The sequence below is a fragment of the Rhinopithecus bieti genome, unplaced genomic scaffold (assembly GCF_001698545.2).
Source record: "Rhinopithecus bieti isolate Rb0 unplaced genomic scaffold, ASM169854v2 scaffold_12013, whole genome shotgun sequence".
Taxonomy (NCBI): Eukaryota; Metazoa; Chordata; class Mammalia; order Primates; family Cercopithecidae; genus Rhinopithecus; species Rhinopithecus bieti.
In genome coordinates this window covers 862,827-878,650 of record NW_016807120.1, presented here as the reverse complement: position 1 = coordinate 878,650, position 15,824 = coordinate 862,827, and the positions used below count along the sequence as shown (strand labels likewise).

The 15,824-nt window shown below is 35.7% G+C and overlaps 1 protein-coding gene across 1 annotated transcript in view; it reads left to right on the top strand.

The window, feature by feature from the left end:
- The window catches only part of DHX36 (DEAH-box helicase 36), a 43,826-nt gene that overhangs the window by 15,966 nt on the left and 12,036 nt on the right, over positions 1-15,824 (top strand). The window contains 9 exon segments of the mRNA XM_017880261.1: positions 511-598; positions 4,827-4,881; positions 6,323-6,387; positions 7,416-7,559; positions 9,961-10,078; positions 10,791-10,889; positions 15,087-15,172; positions 15,174-15,258; positions 15,403-15,489. Coding sequence (XP_017735750.1) covers positions 4,858-4,881; positions 6,323-6,387; positions 7,416-7,559; positions 9,961-10,078; positions 10,791-10,889; positions 15,087-15,172; positions 15,174-15,258; positions 15,403-15,489 — 708 coding nt within the window. The 5' untranslated portion in view covers positions 511-598; positions 4,827-4,857.

The following is a 15,824-nucleotide window of genomic DNA, read 5'->3' as shown; positions in this document are numbered from 1 at the left end:
AAAAAAAAAAAAAAAAAAAAAAAAAAAGACTTATGTCTCATTTTTTAAAAGTGAGCTTAGCCGGGTGCAGTGGCTCACGCCTGTAATCCCAGCACTCTGGGAGGCTGAAGCAGGTGGATCACTTGAGGCCAGGAGTTTGAGACCAGCCTGGCCAACATGGCAAAACCCTATCTCTACTAAAAATACAAAAATTAGCTGGGCGTGATGGGGCAGGCCTGTAATCCCAGCTACTTGGGAGGCTGAGTGTGAGAATCGCTTGAACCCAGGAGGCAGATGTTGCAGTGATCCGAGATCATGCCATTGTACTCTAGCCTGGGTGACAGAGCAAGACTCTGTCTCAAAAACAATAATTAAAAAAAAAAAAAAAGTGGGTTTATATACTTTTAATTATTCATGAAAATTATCCTGAGCTAGTGTAATTTTAATGGAGATTTAAGTGTGCACACAATTTTACTGTTACTGCATTTTGTTGATATGATCCTTTGTAATGGTTATTTCCCCTTCATATAGGATGGTGCGATACTGGTCTTTCTACCAGGCTGGGACAATATCAGCACTTTACATGATCTCTTGATGTCACAAGTAATGTTTAAATCAGGTATTATGTAAATGTATTTTACTATAATTCAAAGAGTAGTATTTGAATTATATGTGGGATGTGTATTTTTTTTCTTTTATTTGAAGAAGTGTTGCTTCTACTAGGTCACAGATGAAGGGAAAGCTTTTTATTTAGTATTTTGAAGAGAATATTTTCCTTCTTTTTCACAATTTGCCTAATAAAATTGGCTCTTAAAGCATAGGTATGTGGGGTTTTTCATTTTTTCACTCACTGCTGCAAAAAAGAAATCCCTTAGCCCAGTGTTTCTGAATTCTGACTATACAACAGAGTCACCCATGGAGCTTCTTTAAGATTCAGATACGTAGACCCCATCATCACCCCAAATCTAAGAATGTGACCTAAACATCTGAAGTTTTTAAAATTCCTTAAATGATTTTGATCCTGTATGAGCAGCATATTTTGAAACATATAAACTTTAGAGGAATGAATGAGAACATTTTTTTTCTATAAAATATAGAGTATTTTCAGCAGTCATTCACTTCGAATATGAAAATTACGAAGCAAATTCTATTTAATTTTTACAGTTCTGAATATAATTTTTTTATTTTGAGATGAAGTCTCACTCTGTCGGCAGTCTGGAGTGTGTTGGCGCCATCTCTGCTCACTGCAACCTCTGCCTCCCGGGTTCAAGCAGTTCTCCTGCCTCAGCCTCCAGGGTAGCTGGGACTACAGGCATGTGCCACCATGCCAGCCGACTTTTTGCATTTTTAGTAGAGATGAGGTTTCACTATGTTGGCCAGGCTGGTCTTGAACTCCAGACCTGAAGTGTTCCTCCCACCTCAGCCTTCCAGAGTACCGGGATTATAGGCTTGAGCTACCACGCGTGGCCTCCAAATATAATTTCTAGAACCTCACTCTGTTGAAGTGCTTTTGACAAAATTTATTTATTTATTTATTTTTGAGACAGTCTAACTCTGTTGCCCAGGCTGGAGTGCAGTGGTGCGATCTTGACTCACTGTAATCTCTGCCTTCCAGGTTCATTAGAGTCTCCTGCCTCAGCCTCCTGAGTAGCTGGGACTACAGGCATCCACCACCACGCCTGGCTAATTGTTTTGTGTTTTTAGTAGAGACTAAAATAAAAAAATTAGTTTCACCGTGTTAGCCAGGATGGTCTCGAACTCCTGACCTCATATTCCACTCGCCTCTGCCTCTAAGTGCTGGGATTACAGGCATGAGCCACCACGCCCAGCCAGACAAAATTTACAGGAACCAGAAAATATTTTGATCTAATTGTATTGACTAAAATAATAAATGCGTGTTTTATTATTTGTTAAATCCTGTTGTCATGCTCTGAAAGCATTCTCTGTAATTAAAATTATTTACTATCTAGCTGGTGAGGTATTTTGATCTAATTGACTTCTCTATAAAGAAACACTGTTTTCTGTTTTCTTTTTGTGTGACAACTTTTCTCTGTAGAAAAGTTTGTCATGATTAGACAGGTGAATTTTTTTTTTCAAACAACTAAGATTTTTTATTGGCTAAATCTTCTAACTCTGGCCTTTCCTTCCCTTATTATAAACATTATTGTATAGTGTACTTATACTTTTAAATAATGTGTGCATATATTTACCAATAAAGATGAGATATATACCAAAATATTTTCATTTAGTGTATGTGATGGGGAGTGGGAAAAGGGTGTGATATTATAGATTATTATAATTGACTTCATTAACTTTCTAGTTTCAATTAATTATTCTCAAGGAAAGAGTTACTGATGTATATACTTCTACCAGCTCAATTCCTTTTAAAGGAAATCTTTCCAGAATTTGAGTGGTTTTTCTCAAATTATGTTGAAAAAAGCTTAACCTTGATAATCAGTTGTATAGTTAGTCACTGTCATGGGGAAAAAATTGGCCTAACTCTGTGCTGAGAAGTTAAGTTTTGAAACTCAGTTTATTAAATGCTTATCAATTTCTTGTTTCTTTCTTTTCATAAGAGTGTAGATTTTGTTCTCATTAACTCTGTTAGTTGTATGGTATCAGCAATATAAATTTTTTTTTCCCGATTATGTAGTCTTCAACAAAATTGTTTTTACTTTTATTATGCCTGGCTAACTTTTTAAGCTGTTTGTAGTGAAACATTTTAAACATACAAAAAACTAGAGAATTTTTTTTTTTTTTTTTTTTTTTTTTTTTTTTTTTTTTTGAGATGGAGTCTGTCTCTGTCAGACTGGAGTGCAGTGATGCGATCTCGGCTCACTGCAATCTCTGCCTCCCAGGTTCAAGCGGTTCCCTGTCTCAGCCTTCCAAGTAGCCGGGATTATAGGCGCCCACCACCACGCCTGGGTAATTTTTGTATTTTTAGTAGAGACAGGGTTTCACCATCTTAGTCAGGCTGGTCTTGAACTCCTGACCTTGTGATCCATCTGCCTTGGCCTCTGAAAGTGCTGGGATTACATGTGTGAGCTACTGCACCCGGCCAAAACTAGAGAATCTTAATGAATACCGTATATATATCCACGACTTCAGTGCCAACAATTATTTTTTCAGTCCTAGTTTTTTCCTAAAGTCAATTGCAGCTGTCACATTTTATTTCTAAATGTATAAGCAAGAATCTCAAGGCAATTTTCTATATAACCATCATGTCTTTATCATACCTAATCCTTAATACCATCTAATAATCCAGTCTGTAATCAGATTTTCCCATTTTTCTGAAGTGTCTTTCACAGCTAGTCTGTTCAAACTACAGAAAATGTCAAATCAAATACATCTTTTGATCTGGCTGTAGAACATTGCTCCCCTCCACTCCCTGCTTTTCCTCATGGTAATAAGGTCATGGAAAAGACCAGGCCAGTTGTTCTCTAATAAGTCCAACATTCTGAATTTTTCTGACTCTTTATGCTATCATTTCATTTGATTCTGTCTTACCTGTATTTCCTGTAACTTGGAAGTTTTATCTGAAGGCTTGATTCAATTCAAGTATTTTTGGCTTGAATATTATAGTTGAAATATTTCATACTGTCACGGAGACAAGTAATTCAGAGCATTCTTTTTTAGCAACATCAGTTGCTTGACAGCTGTTTACTACTTTTTATTTTTTAAGATTCGTAAAATCTTTTCACAGAGTCCATGGGGATCATCATATCTCCTTTAGATAACAGCAGTTCTTTTCTGGGGAAATATAACTGACTTGAATCATTTGGGCATTTAAGTCAGATTGTATTTTTGTAAGCATGCTTAAATGTGAAATTAACCCTTGTTTTCTTAATACTCTCCCTTTCACCCATCACTGTATTATATCAGGTATATATGTTGGCTAATAATCATGAATGGGCTTGAGCTATTTTATTTGGAAACTTAAAAAGTAGGAATTTCTTATATTTTTAACAAAATATATTTAAAATGTGGGTTACTCTTGGAATGTATTATTTTTAACGAGGACTATTTCATTATTTTCTAAGTAGGACATGGGTATTTAATAAGTAATTTGCTTTAAAAATTTAGATATTATTGTTATGATTAGAATAGTGAGGATTGCCAGGTGCAGGGCTCATGCCTGTAATCTGTAATCCCAGTACTTCGGAAGGCTGAGGCAGGTGGATTGCTTGAGCTCAGGAGTTCAAGCCCAGCCTGGGCAACGTGGCAAATCTCCATCTCTACAAAAAAATACAAAAATTAGCCAAACTTGGTGGTGCATGCCTGTGGTCTCAGCTACTTTGGAGGCTGAGGTGGGAGGGTCACTTGAGCCCAGGAGACAGAGGTTGCAGTGAGCAGAGATCACACCACTGCACTCTCCTGGGCAACAGAGTGAGACCCTGTCTCAACAACAAAAAAATAGGATCACCCAAAGTGTACAAACATATTCATGTTAAACAGAATTTTTGGCTATTCATTCAACTTTTATTGGTGTAATTTGGAAAAGTTATTCCCAACTTTTGAGCATTCTTTAAAGAGTTTGGAGAAAATACTTATCAATATGAAATAACAGAACAAAGTGTTAGCTTGAACTTGGAGCACTCAGAAAACAAGACTATAAAGAAATTAAGTTGGTCTGTTTGTATGTGGAAATATAAATTAAGAATTGTGTGGTTCTCTTAAACACATGGGCAATTTGTCAATAACTCAGATGGTTTAGCTGTTTTCATTAAATGTTCAATGTCTTATCAAAAAAAGAATTATGTGGTTCAGCATCTGAATTCATTGTCTCATGTTTTGGTGGAGCTTTTCTGCAACTCTTTATCTTAAAATTTAATTCTTTTAATTTCCAGATAAATTTTAATTATACCTTTACATTCATTGATGCCTACAGTTAACCAGACACAGGTATGTTAAATGGATACATTTGTTAAATGTATTTCAAACTGAGGCAAGCTTTAAGGACTGCTTGTTACACGTTTTCCTTTATTTTTTTTAAGGAGCATTTTCAAATAGTAATTCATGTAAAAAATATTTATTTGAGAACCTTTGCAAATGAGTCTTCAGGGGATGATTGCTCAAAAACTTGAATATTAGAGGATAACCCACAAATTAGATTAGTTGTGTCTACATTCGGGAAAAGTTTAAAGAATTGGTTTTACCAGTAACTTGATTGGGTTTCCTGAATAAGAGAAAAAGGTATGTGAGTACTACCAAAAGTAACCAAACCTAGAAATTAATGATCTGTGACGTACTACAGTTTGATGATGATTTGAGATTTAATTTCACAAAATTAGTATAGTTACAGTATTATGAATGTTTTGACTCCGTCAGATACAGGCGCTTTCCTAATTAGAGTGAACACTGCATTCTCAGAGGCAAGATAATGTTACGATCTATAGTATTTGCAGGCTCTTGCAAAATGAAATTGATTAGAAAACCTGCTCCTCTCCCCGTTTCTAGTTTCTCCTTTTCTCTTTTGTAAGAGAATATCAAGATATTTTCTCTGAGACCCTTTTAATATTTTTGTTGCTGGTACCTTAGTCACGAATTACAGAGTACATACCTGAGAGAAGAGAAGGGGCAAGAAAGAAAACTCTTGATTCCAAAGACTGAAAGAGTTTCTAGCGTGGAAGTATTCATCTTCTACACCATAACCTAGTAAATTATGTATTCCTTTGCTGGAGAGTATGTGAATAGCCTGGGAAGCATTTTCTCTATTGATTACCAGTTTTATAAATGAAGGGATAAGTTTATGCTTTGTTTTGTTTGTTTGCATTATCGCCAGTGGTACTTGATTACGCATCTTCTTTCTACTTGAGTGACTTTGTCGGGGTTGTGGGCAGTATTTGTAGAATTCCCCATTTGAAGAGGATTTTTTTTTCACTCCAATCTGATCTCAAGCTAGTAGACAGTGGTTGGTACAGCTGCACAGTTGACATTTATTCTGCTGGGTTGGGCATCTGCCTGATTGTTTATTGTTCTTACCCATGGAGATTTGACTTCATTATTCTTGTCCTTAATATAAATATCCCTCCCTCTACTTTATAACCTCCAGCTTTTGTTAAAAAACTGCTGTATATTTAAATAATGATACCTCATTGGAAATCTTGTTTGTGATAAGATTGTGACATCTGTGGGGGATTTAGTTTGGTTTACCAAAAGATAATTTTGTAATATTGAAAATGATCTATACTTTATAAATACGTCAATAAATATTAGATGTATATGTCAGTGACTGAACATAGAATGCTAAAAATGAACAGTATCTGAAGAAATTCCTCTAATTACAAAATAATGTAATAGAAATTAGTGTTCTTTTGTGATTCTGATGTGTTTATTTTTACAGGTGTTTAAAAGAACCCCTCCTGGTGTTCGGAAAATAGTAATTGCTACCAACATTGCGGAGACTAGGTAAAAGTTGTTTTAAATATCAAATACTGATGATTACAGAAGTTTTAAACACCATATTTACATGCCTTAATCTGTTTTCTCTACTACATGCCTTGTAATTTATTAAAAATAAAACCTTTTTTATGGCAGTGAGCATAGTTTTATTTTTTGTGGGCTTTTTTGAGACAAGGTCTCATTCTGTCACCCATGCTGGAGTGCAGTGGTACGATTATGACTCAATGCAGCCTTGACCTCTTCAGCTCGAGTGATCCTTCCACCTCAGCCTCCCAGGTAGCTTGTACTACAGGCATGTGCCACCACACCTGTCTAATTTTTAACATTTTTTGTAGAGATGGAGTCTCACTGTGTTGCCCAGGCTGATCTCTAACTCCTGAGCTCAGAACGATCCTATTGCCTCAGCCTCCCAAAGTGCTGGGATAACAGGCCTGAGCCACCATGCATGGCCAATTTTGTGGGGGTTTTTTAACCTATAATAATGCTTTAGCTCAGAAATAGCATTTTAGATATTGGGTTTTGTTTTGTTTTCCTAAAGAAGCACGGGAGCTGAGGTAAATTTTGTCCTTTCGCCTGTTTCTGGTTGGGAGTAGTATTTGGTAATTAGTTATATCCAGCCTTTAAATTTTCTTGTATTCTCTTGGAGGTACTAAGACATAGTTTAGTCACTGAAACAGATTTCTTTTATGGAAGCTGATATTAAACCATGCTGTTGGGGCTCCCATGGAACTAGGTATGAGGCAACTTGTGATATTTGGCTGTAGACAAGTAAGAATTTAGTATATGGTCTGAAGAACTAATACTGTGCTGTCACTTACAGTGCCTGACACTGCCTACTGTTAGGTACTCGATCCCTATAATATTGGTAAATGTGGGTGTGAAGAGTAGTGAACATCCTGAGTGGCTAAAATAATTTGATGCAATAAAAAAAAAAATGCTCTGAAATGCCTATCTATAGGTCTTTTATAGGTTAATAGTGCTTTTGATGTGTGTGTGTGTGTGTTTAACATTTTATTTATCTGTTTTCCAAACAGCATTACCATAGACGATGTCGTTTATGTGATAGATGGAGGAAAAATAAAAGAGACACATTTTGATACTCAGAACAATATCAGTACAATGTCCGCTGAGTGGGTTAGTAAAGCTAATGCCAAACAGAGAAAAGGTCGAGCTGGAAGGTAAGATGGGAACTCTGTCCAAAGCTTTTAGAACACACAAACATTTTGTGTAACAAAGTGTGATGCTGGCATTTAAATATATTTATTAGAAGAGTTACCTTTCTTCTTATTTTGAGCTTACTGCAAAACATTTTTAAATAGAAAGTTATTTTAATCATAGTTTGGAAAAGTATCTGCCAGGTTTTCTATTTTATGAATCCTTTGCCTTCAACTTCTGAGTTTGATTAATAAGTTATGTTATTTACAATAGTTGGTTTTCATTTCTTTTTTTTAAAGCATATATTGTGTAATAATAATAGCAACTAATACTTTTTGAGTGTCAGATCATCTCCTAAACACTTGATTCATATTAACTTTCTTAATCCTCACTACAGTACTATGTATCCATTTATTATATCCATTTTATGGATAAGGAAATTAAGGTACAAGGAAATTAAATGACTTGTCCAAAGTGCCATAACTTTCTAAATTACAGACCCAGGATTTGAATCCAGGCATTCTGACTTCACAGTCTAGGCTCCTAATCACTGGATTTTATAGCAGTACTGATTTTTCACCAGTAGTTTTCAATGAAAGCACAAGGAAAGTACTTTTCCTCATAATGGTACAATAACTTAAGAAGTAAAAATATCTCTGTCTTAATGGTAGGAAAAATGATTTGTCTTGAACTTTTACAAAGAATTGGACTTTAATGCATATATCACAGTATTTCTACACTTAAATGAGTGATAGAATCATATCTGGACTTTCAGAAGAGGGTTTTTCTTTTACCTTTTATAGATAGAATAAGAGATTTCCATTAATCTTTTGATACAGACTTAAGAAAAGGAGAGTTGAAAGAAAACTTTACAGACCATCTGTCAACCCCTCGTTTTAAGTTTGTACAATATCTATAAAGCTCTGACTGACTTGCGTAATCTTTGCACATTATCCCAGTATAACTTGATTTCGAGACAGTTTATTAGAGAGTTGATGCTGTTGAACCAAAATCATGGTTTAGTCAAAGTATACCCTCCTAATCAATTATCAGGGAATAACTTGATAAGGGACCCAGAAAGACTGAGGTTTTCCCATGTAGACCCATCACCACTAAATATTGATTCAAAAAGTATTCACCATAGTGACCAGGTTTTGGCACACCTTTATATATGAATAGTAAACATACTAAGCCTTAGATTTGTTCCATGAAACAATAATAGAACTAAACTTAATAGAGTATTGCATTTTAACTAATCCTGAAATTGGTGTTTTAATTTAAAAGGAAAATAGTCGTTTGTAGACTCCATGGATTAAAATTCCTTTAGCAAAGCCTTATTTTGGAGATCAGAAAAAGCTATACTATGTGGCTCTCAATGGAGGTACTCTTATTTTAGTTTCTACTGGAGAGAGATTCAGGTATATTATATAATAGACAATGGATCTATGTAGACTCATGGCAGAAATAGCTAAGATTTTTAGAATTCATTTTTGTTCCTATAGCAGCAAGAGCCTATAGAAATATTTATTCTGCTTGAGAATACTTGAATATGGTCACCACTTCCCATCTAGTTTTTTTTTTTTTTTTTTTTTTTTTTGAGACAGAGTCTTGTTCTTTCGCCAGGCTGGAGTACAGTGGCATGATCTCGGCTCACTGCAACCTCCGCCTCCTGGGTTCAAGTGATCCTCCTGCCTCAGCCTCCCAACTAGCTGAGACTACAGGAGCATACCACCACACCCAGCTAATTTTTTGTATTTTTTTTAGTAGAAATGGGGTTTCACCATGTTGGCCAGGCTGATCTTGAACTCCTGACCTTATGTGATACACCCGCCTCGGCCTCCCAGAGTGCTGGGATTACAGGTATGAGCCATCGTGCCCAGTCTACATCTAGTCTTATCATTGTCCAAAAAATGATATCATTTAAGGCTCTAGTTACAAACATAAAACAAAAACTTTTAATATCCCTCTGAGAACTCGCTAAATAGAATATACTGTACTTAAAATATTTTTCAGTAATATAGACAGGTTAGCATAATGCCAGGATTCATTACATAATATAATTGATCACAACGCATACTTGAGGTTACTATTCTTAGCCTTAACCTAAGTAGACTGCTGTTACTGAGCACAGTAATCTGGAATCTGTCAGAAATAGGGAAGCAAATTATTGGCGTGGGGAGGAATTATTGTGTATCTTTCTTAAAACTGTGACAAGAGGGTAGATGGTGTAGGGTTTTTCTAAACAGAAGAAATACATGATTCATAAAAAGGGAAAAATAATTATGTACATTAGCTATTATGTGGCTTATAAGAAATAGATATTGGCTACTTCCCTGCCTACTGTTTTCTCTGGAGTTCTAAAAAGTCATTGATGACTGTCCCTCTTTGTTTTGTTTTGTGTGTGTGTGTGTTTTTTTTTTTAAGAGTTCAACCTGGTCATTGCTATCATCTGTATAATGGTCTTAGAGCAAGTCTTCTAGATGACTATCAACTGCCAGAAATTTTGAGAACTCCTTTGGAAGAACTTTGTTTACAAATAAAGGTAAATTAGGTGGGAGAATGAAGAAACTAAATGGAAGTGATCTCATTTTCAACATCTTTTATAAAACAAAGTACTGTATTAATCTCCAAGAAAGAATTATTAACTCACAATTTATTTTGTGTGTGTGTGTTAGTGAATTGTGTATTTAAACTTCCTTCAAATGTATATTAAGCAATTTTAAATTACATACTGCTCTAGAGGAGGCAGACTCCCTGTATTTGAATCCTGCTTCCACCCCGGAAAAGCTAGTTCTGTTATATTGGGCAGGTTGTTTAAATTAACCTCCTAAAATTCTTAGAACAGTGCCTGGCACATAGTTTAAGTGCTCAGTAAACATTAGCTACTATTATTACATGTTAACATGTTATCCTTCATTATAAACTACTTATTTTTTCAGTATCTTATGTCTTTTGATATAGTTAGCCTTATTTTGAAGATAGTAGGTAATCAACTTGTTCATTAAGATTTTAGCCAGCTACTTTTCCTGTTAATAGAGTTGATGGTAGAAAGTAGTAATATATATATGGGCCTTTAAACATGTTTTTATAGAAATACAAATATAATTTTAATTCATTTTGGTAAAATAACTTGAAAATCATGTGTAAATTTGATGCTTTGAGTCATCAGTCCCGGTAGGGCTAAGTTGTAATGCTAGTATATTAATATTATATGTGTTTAATTATATTTTGCTCCCCCCCCCCCGCCCCCCCAGATTTTAAGGCTAGGTGGAATTGCTTATTTTCTGAGTAGGTTAATGGATCCACCATCAAATGAGGCAGTGTTACTCTCCATAAGACACCTGATGGAGCTGGTAAATTTATTTTCTTGGTTTTTTAATTCTAACTTACAATACTAGAGCATGTAAGCCGATTAATTATAATGTTTACTCTCATTACTGCAAGGAAGACCAGTGATGTCCAATGCCAAATTTGATTTGCTATTTGACTATCAATTTAGAACTATCAGGTTATGAGATGGGCATTAGAAAGTTATAAAGTGATATCTTTTTAATAATTCTTAAAAGACTAGGATCTTTCTGCACTTTTTTTTTTCATTGTAAACCTGATTTAAGATTACATAAAATTTGAAATTTTAAAGTTACTGGTCTGTAATTACTGGCGAGTAAAACAAATGTGCAGCTAAATGATTTATCACAAAGGAAGGACTATGTAGTAATTACTTATGTCAAGAAGAACATTCTCAGTATGCTGAAAGCCCCCTTCCTTCCCTCTCCCAATCACTCCACTGTCCCTTTGTCCCAATCATGATAGATAATGCCTATCATGACTTTAACTATAATGGCTTGTTTTTTTTTTTTTTTTTTTTTTTTTTTTTTTTTTAATTTTTTGATGGTTTTACCATACAGATATGCATCTTCGTAAAGAGTTCAGTTTTGCCTATTTCGTGAACTTTACCCATATGGAATGTGTGTGGTTTTTTTTGTTCTTTGAGGGAGGAGAGCTCTGGATTATTTCACTTAATATTATGAGATCCAAATGTATTGTTGCTTTTAGCTATGGTTTTCTTGTTTTTTTTTTTTTTTTTTTTTTTTTTTTTTTTTTTTTTTTTTTTTTTTTTTTCTGAGACAGAGTCTCACTTTGTCACCCAAGCTGGAGTACACTGGTGTGATCTCAGATCACTGCAACCTCCACGTCCTGGGTTATAAAGTACATATATGATCAAGTTGGGCAGATAACGCCCAACAGTTTTCCATAGCTGCAAACCACTTAAACTCCTACCTGTGGTGGATGAGGGTTCCCATTGCTTTGTAGCTTCCTTGGTATTAATCGGCCTTTTGTTCTAACCATGCTGGTAGGTATGTAGTGGTTTTAATTTGCATTTCTATGACTATCGTTGAATTTTTCAGCAGCTTTTATGTTTATTATCCGTTTGTGTAGTCTCTTTAATAAATTGCTAGTGTCTGTTTTTCTATTAGATTGTAGATCATCATAACAGTTCTTGTGTACTCTTCATCTGCACCTTTTATTGGTTGTATATTGCATTATTGCATATCTGTTTTCAACTTACCTGTTTTTAATACCTTGATAAACAAATTTTTTTTTTTTTTTTTTTTTTTTTTTGAGAGAGAGTCTCACTCTGTCACGCAGGCTGGAGTGCAGTGGCGTGATCTTAGCTCACTGCAACCTGCAACCTCTGCCTCCAAGGTTCAAGCAATTCTCCTGCCTCAGCCTCCTGCTGGTATTACAGGCACCTGCCACCACGCCTGGCTAATTTTTGTATTTTTAGTAGAGATGGGGTTTCACCATGTTGGCCAGGCTGGTCTGGAGCTCCTGTATGATCCGCACACCTTGGCCTCCCAAAGTGCTGGGATTACAGGCATGAGCCGCCACTCCCAGCCTAAATTCCTAATTTTAATGCCATCAAATATATCATTCTCAAAGGTTATTGCCTTTTAGCCTTTAATAAGTCTTTTCCTGAGGTCATAAAGATACATTTTAAAAAATTTTATTGTTTTTGTTTATAACGCATCTGCAGTTGATGTGTGTTGGGACTGAGGTAGAAATAAAAGTTTTTACATATGTAGAGCATTGACTGAGCACCATTTATAGAAAAGTCCATCTCTTTTTGTCCTTGGTCTGCGGTCTTTGATAGGTCAAGGTCTGTGGATTTGTTTGTCTGTTTTTAGGCTTATTTCTCATCTGTTGACCTGTATTTCTCTCCTGAGCTGGTATCACATTGCCTTAATTACTCTAGCTTTATGATAAGTCTTTCTTTCTAGTAGAACAAATCACTCCCTTTCATTCTTCTTCAAGAATGTCTTGACTCTAGAGACTGAGGTGGGAGGGATTGCTTGAGCCCAGGAGTTTGAGGGTCGCAGTGAGCTGTGCTTGCGCCCCTGCACTCCAACCCAGATGACAGAAAAAGACCCTATCTCTAAAAAAAATAATAATAATAATAGTGAATTGTTTTAAAACAGGTGAGTGTCTTGGCCCTTCTTGGTGCTTTGTTTTTCCAGATACATTTGAGAATCTTGAGAGTTTGATTTTGATTGAATTGTGTCTATAAATCATTTTGGGGAGAACTGGTATCTTTACAGTATTGAGTTTCAGCAAAAAGATCATCATCTACTACTCTGTTTATTTGGGTATTCAGTCTCAGTGTTTTAGAGTTTTCTTTAGGGTTTTATATGTCTTTATTTAGATTTTTAAAAATTTAGATTTCAAATATTTAAAAGCAGAATCCAAAATACCACTAACCTAGAAGATAAGTGGTATTTCATCATCTTTTGAGTATGATAGTTTACAGAAATAAAGTTGCTTGAATGATTGACTTTGTATTCATTAATGCTGTAAAGTCCCCTTATTCTAATCACTTTATGTAGATTTTTTCTGCATATATAATCGCATCTCTAAATAATTACAATTTTATTTAATCTTGTTCAAGTTTCTGGGACCCTTAATACAGTGTTGAGCAGTGATGTGGTAGTGTAAAGGAAGAGCCATCAGCAAGTCATTGAGAGTATAATGTCTGTTGATTTTTGTTTTGTTTTGTTTTGGTGTGTGGAAACTCTTACTACGTTAAGTTTACTAAGAAATTTTTATCCTGTATGGATAATCAGTTTTATCAAGTATCTTCTGCTTCTGATGAGATTATGGTATGACTTCTTTAGTTGGTTCATGTATTCAGATACACTGATACTTCAAATATTAAACAAATTTTTATTCTTAGAGTAAACCTAACTTGCCAGCATTCAATTTGCCATTATTTTGTTTTGTGATTTTTGTATGTAAGTTTATTCACTTTTCTTCAGATGTCCTTGTAAAATTTAGATATCAAGCTGTTCTAGGTTCAGAAAACAGGTTGAGGGTTTTCATTTTTTTTTTTCTTTCATTTGAAAGAGGTCTTAAAAAAAAAAATTAAGGGTATTTTCTCCAGAACTGTTGAGTAAAATCTGTGTCTTATGGGATGCTTATGGATTTTTTTATTTTTATTTCTTATTTACATCTGTATGCCTAGTTATTTTAATTGTGCACTGGAAATTCTGTTTACAAAATTCTTTTTTTTTTTTGAGACGGAGTCTCGCTCTGTCGCCTGGGCTGGAGTGCAGTGGCCGGATCTCAGCTCACTGCAGGCTCCGCCTCCTGGGTTCACGCCATTCTCCTGCCTCAGCCTCCCTAGTAGCTGGGACTACAGGCGCCCGCCACGTCGCCCGGCTAGTTTTTTTGTATTTTTTTTAGTAGAGACGGGGTTTCACCGTGTTAGCCAGGATGGTCTCGATCTCCTGACCTCGTGATCTGCCCGTCTCGGCCTCCCAAAGTGCTGGGATTACAGGCTTGAGCCACCGCGCCTGGCTAAAATTCTTTATAGATAAAGATTTGAAGCTCGGGACGAGGGTAGCTTTTTTTCAGCAAGGATTTATGTTCCTTTTGTGCCAGGAAAAGAGGCCCCAACCTCTACACTCATCTCCCTTAGATGTCTGTCATTCCCTAACCTCTTGACTTGTAATTCTTTGTTAACTCCTTGGTATCTTCACGCTACTTTTCTAGCTGTCCACAGTGGGGTGGTTGGACCAGATGACCTAGGGAATCAGAGCAGAAGTCACTCCCATTTTCTAGGGTTTTAGATAGTTCCTTTTTCTTTAGCTTTTCTGTCTCATGTCACCTGAACTACTAGAACCCAGAGAGTATGCATTATGCATTCCAAATGTATAATAGTGTATCTTTTGTTTTTGTTATTTGTTTCTACAATTTTTATACTTTATTAGGTGATTTTCTTTATTTAACAGAAAGTTTGTCATTTCTGGTATTTCTTCTTAACACAGAAAAGCCAAGATGTGCGTTAATTTTGGTTTCGTTTAAATAAGTTTGTAACCTTTGCTGACCTCACAACTTATGTTTTGGTAGGGAAAACTAAAGCTGAACAATTTTCGGGCATTTGGACTTAGAAGAGAGAGTAGTGGCTTGTTACTCTTTTTAAAGCAACCTAAAATCATTTTAAATGTAACGCTTTACAGGATCGATTTTAAACACACACTCTTCCTTTACAGAACGCTTTAGATAAACAAGAAGAATTGACACCTCTTGGAGTCCACTTGGCACGATTACCCGTTGAGCCACATATTGGAAAATGATTCTTTTGGAGCTCTGTTCTGCTGCTTAGACCCAGTACTCACTATTGCTGCTAGTCTCAGTTTCAAAGATCCATTTGTCATTCCATTGGTAAGAAAAATGGAAACAAAACCAATTTATTTTACATATGAACAGGAGTTGCTTAGATATATTTTTCATTAGCATTTTATTAGAATGCCTTTCTCTGTTATAGCATCAGAGCAACTTAAATTGCCTATATCTGCTCTTTTTAAGGGAAAAGAAAAGATTGCAGATGCAAGAAGAAAGGAATTGGCAAAGGATACTAGAAGTGATCACTTAACAGTTGTGAATGCGTTTGAGGTAAAAAAAAAAATCTTGTTCTGGATTATGACAGTTTATCCAAATGGAATGCTGATAATAGAATAAGGATCATATTTAACCTTTTGAAATCTGTGTTATCATAAGGCCGGGCGCGGTAGCTCATGCCTGTATTTATAGCACTTTGGAAGGCTGAGGCAGGTGGATCAACTGAGATCAGGAGTTTGAAACCAGGCTGGCCAACATGGCAAAACCCTGTCTCTACTACAAATACAAAAATTAGCTGGGTGTGGTGGCGGGCAACTGTAATCCCAGCTACTCGGGAGGCTGAGGCAGGAGAATTGCTTGAACCCGGGGATGCAGAGGTTGCAGTGGGC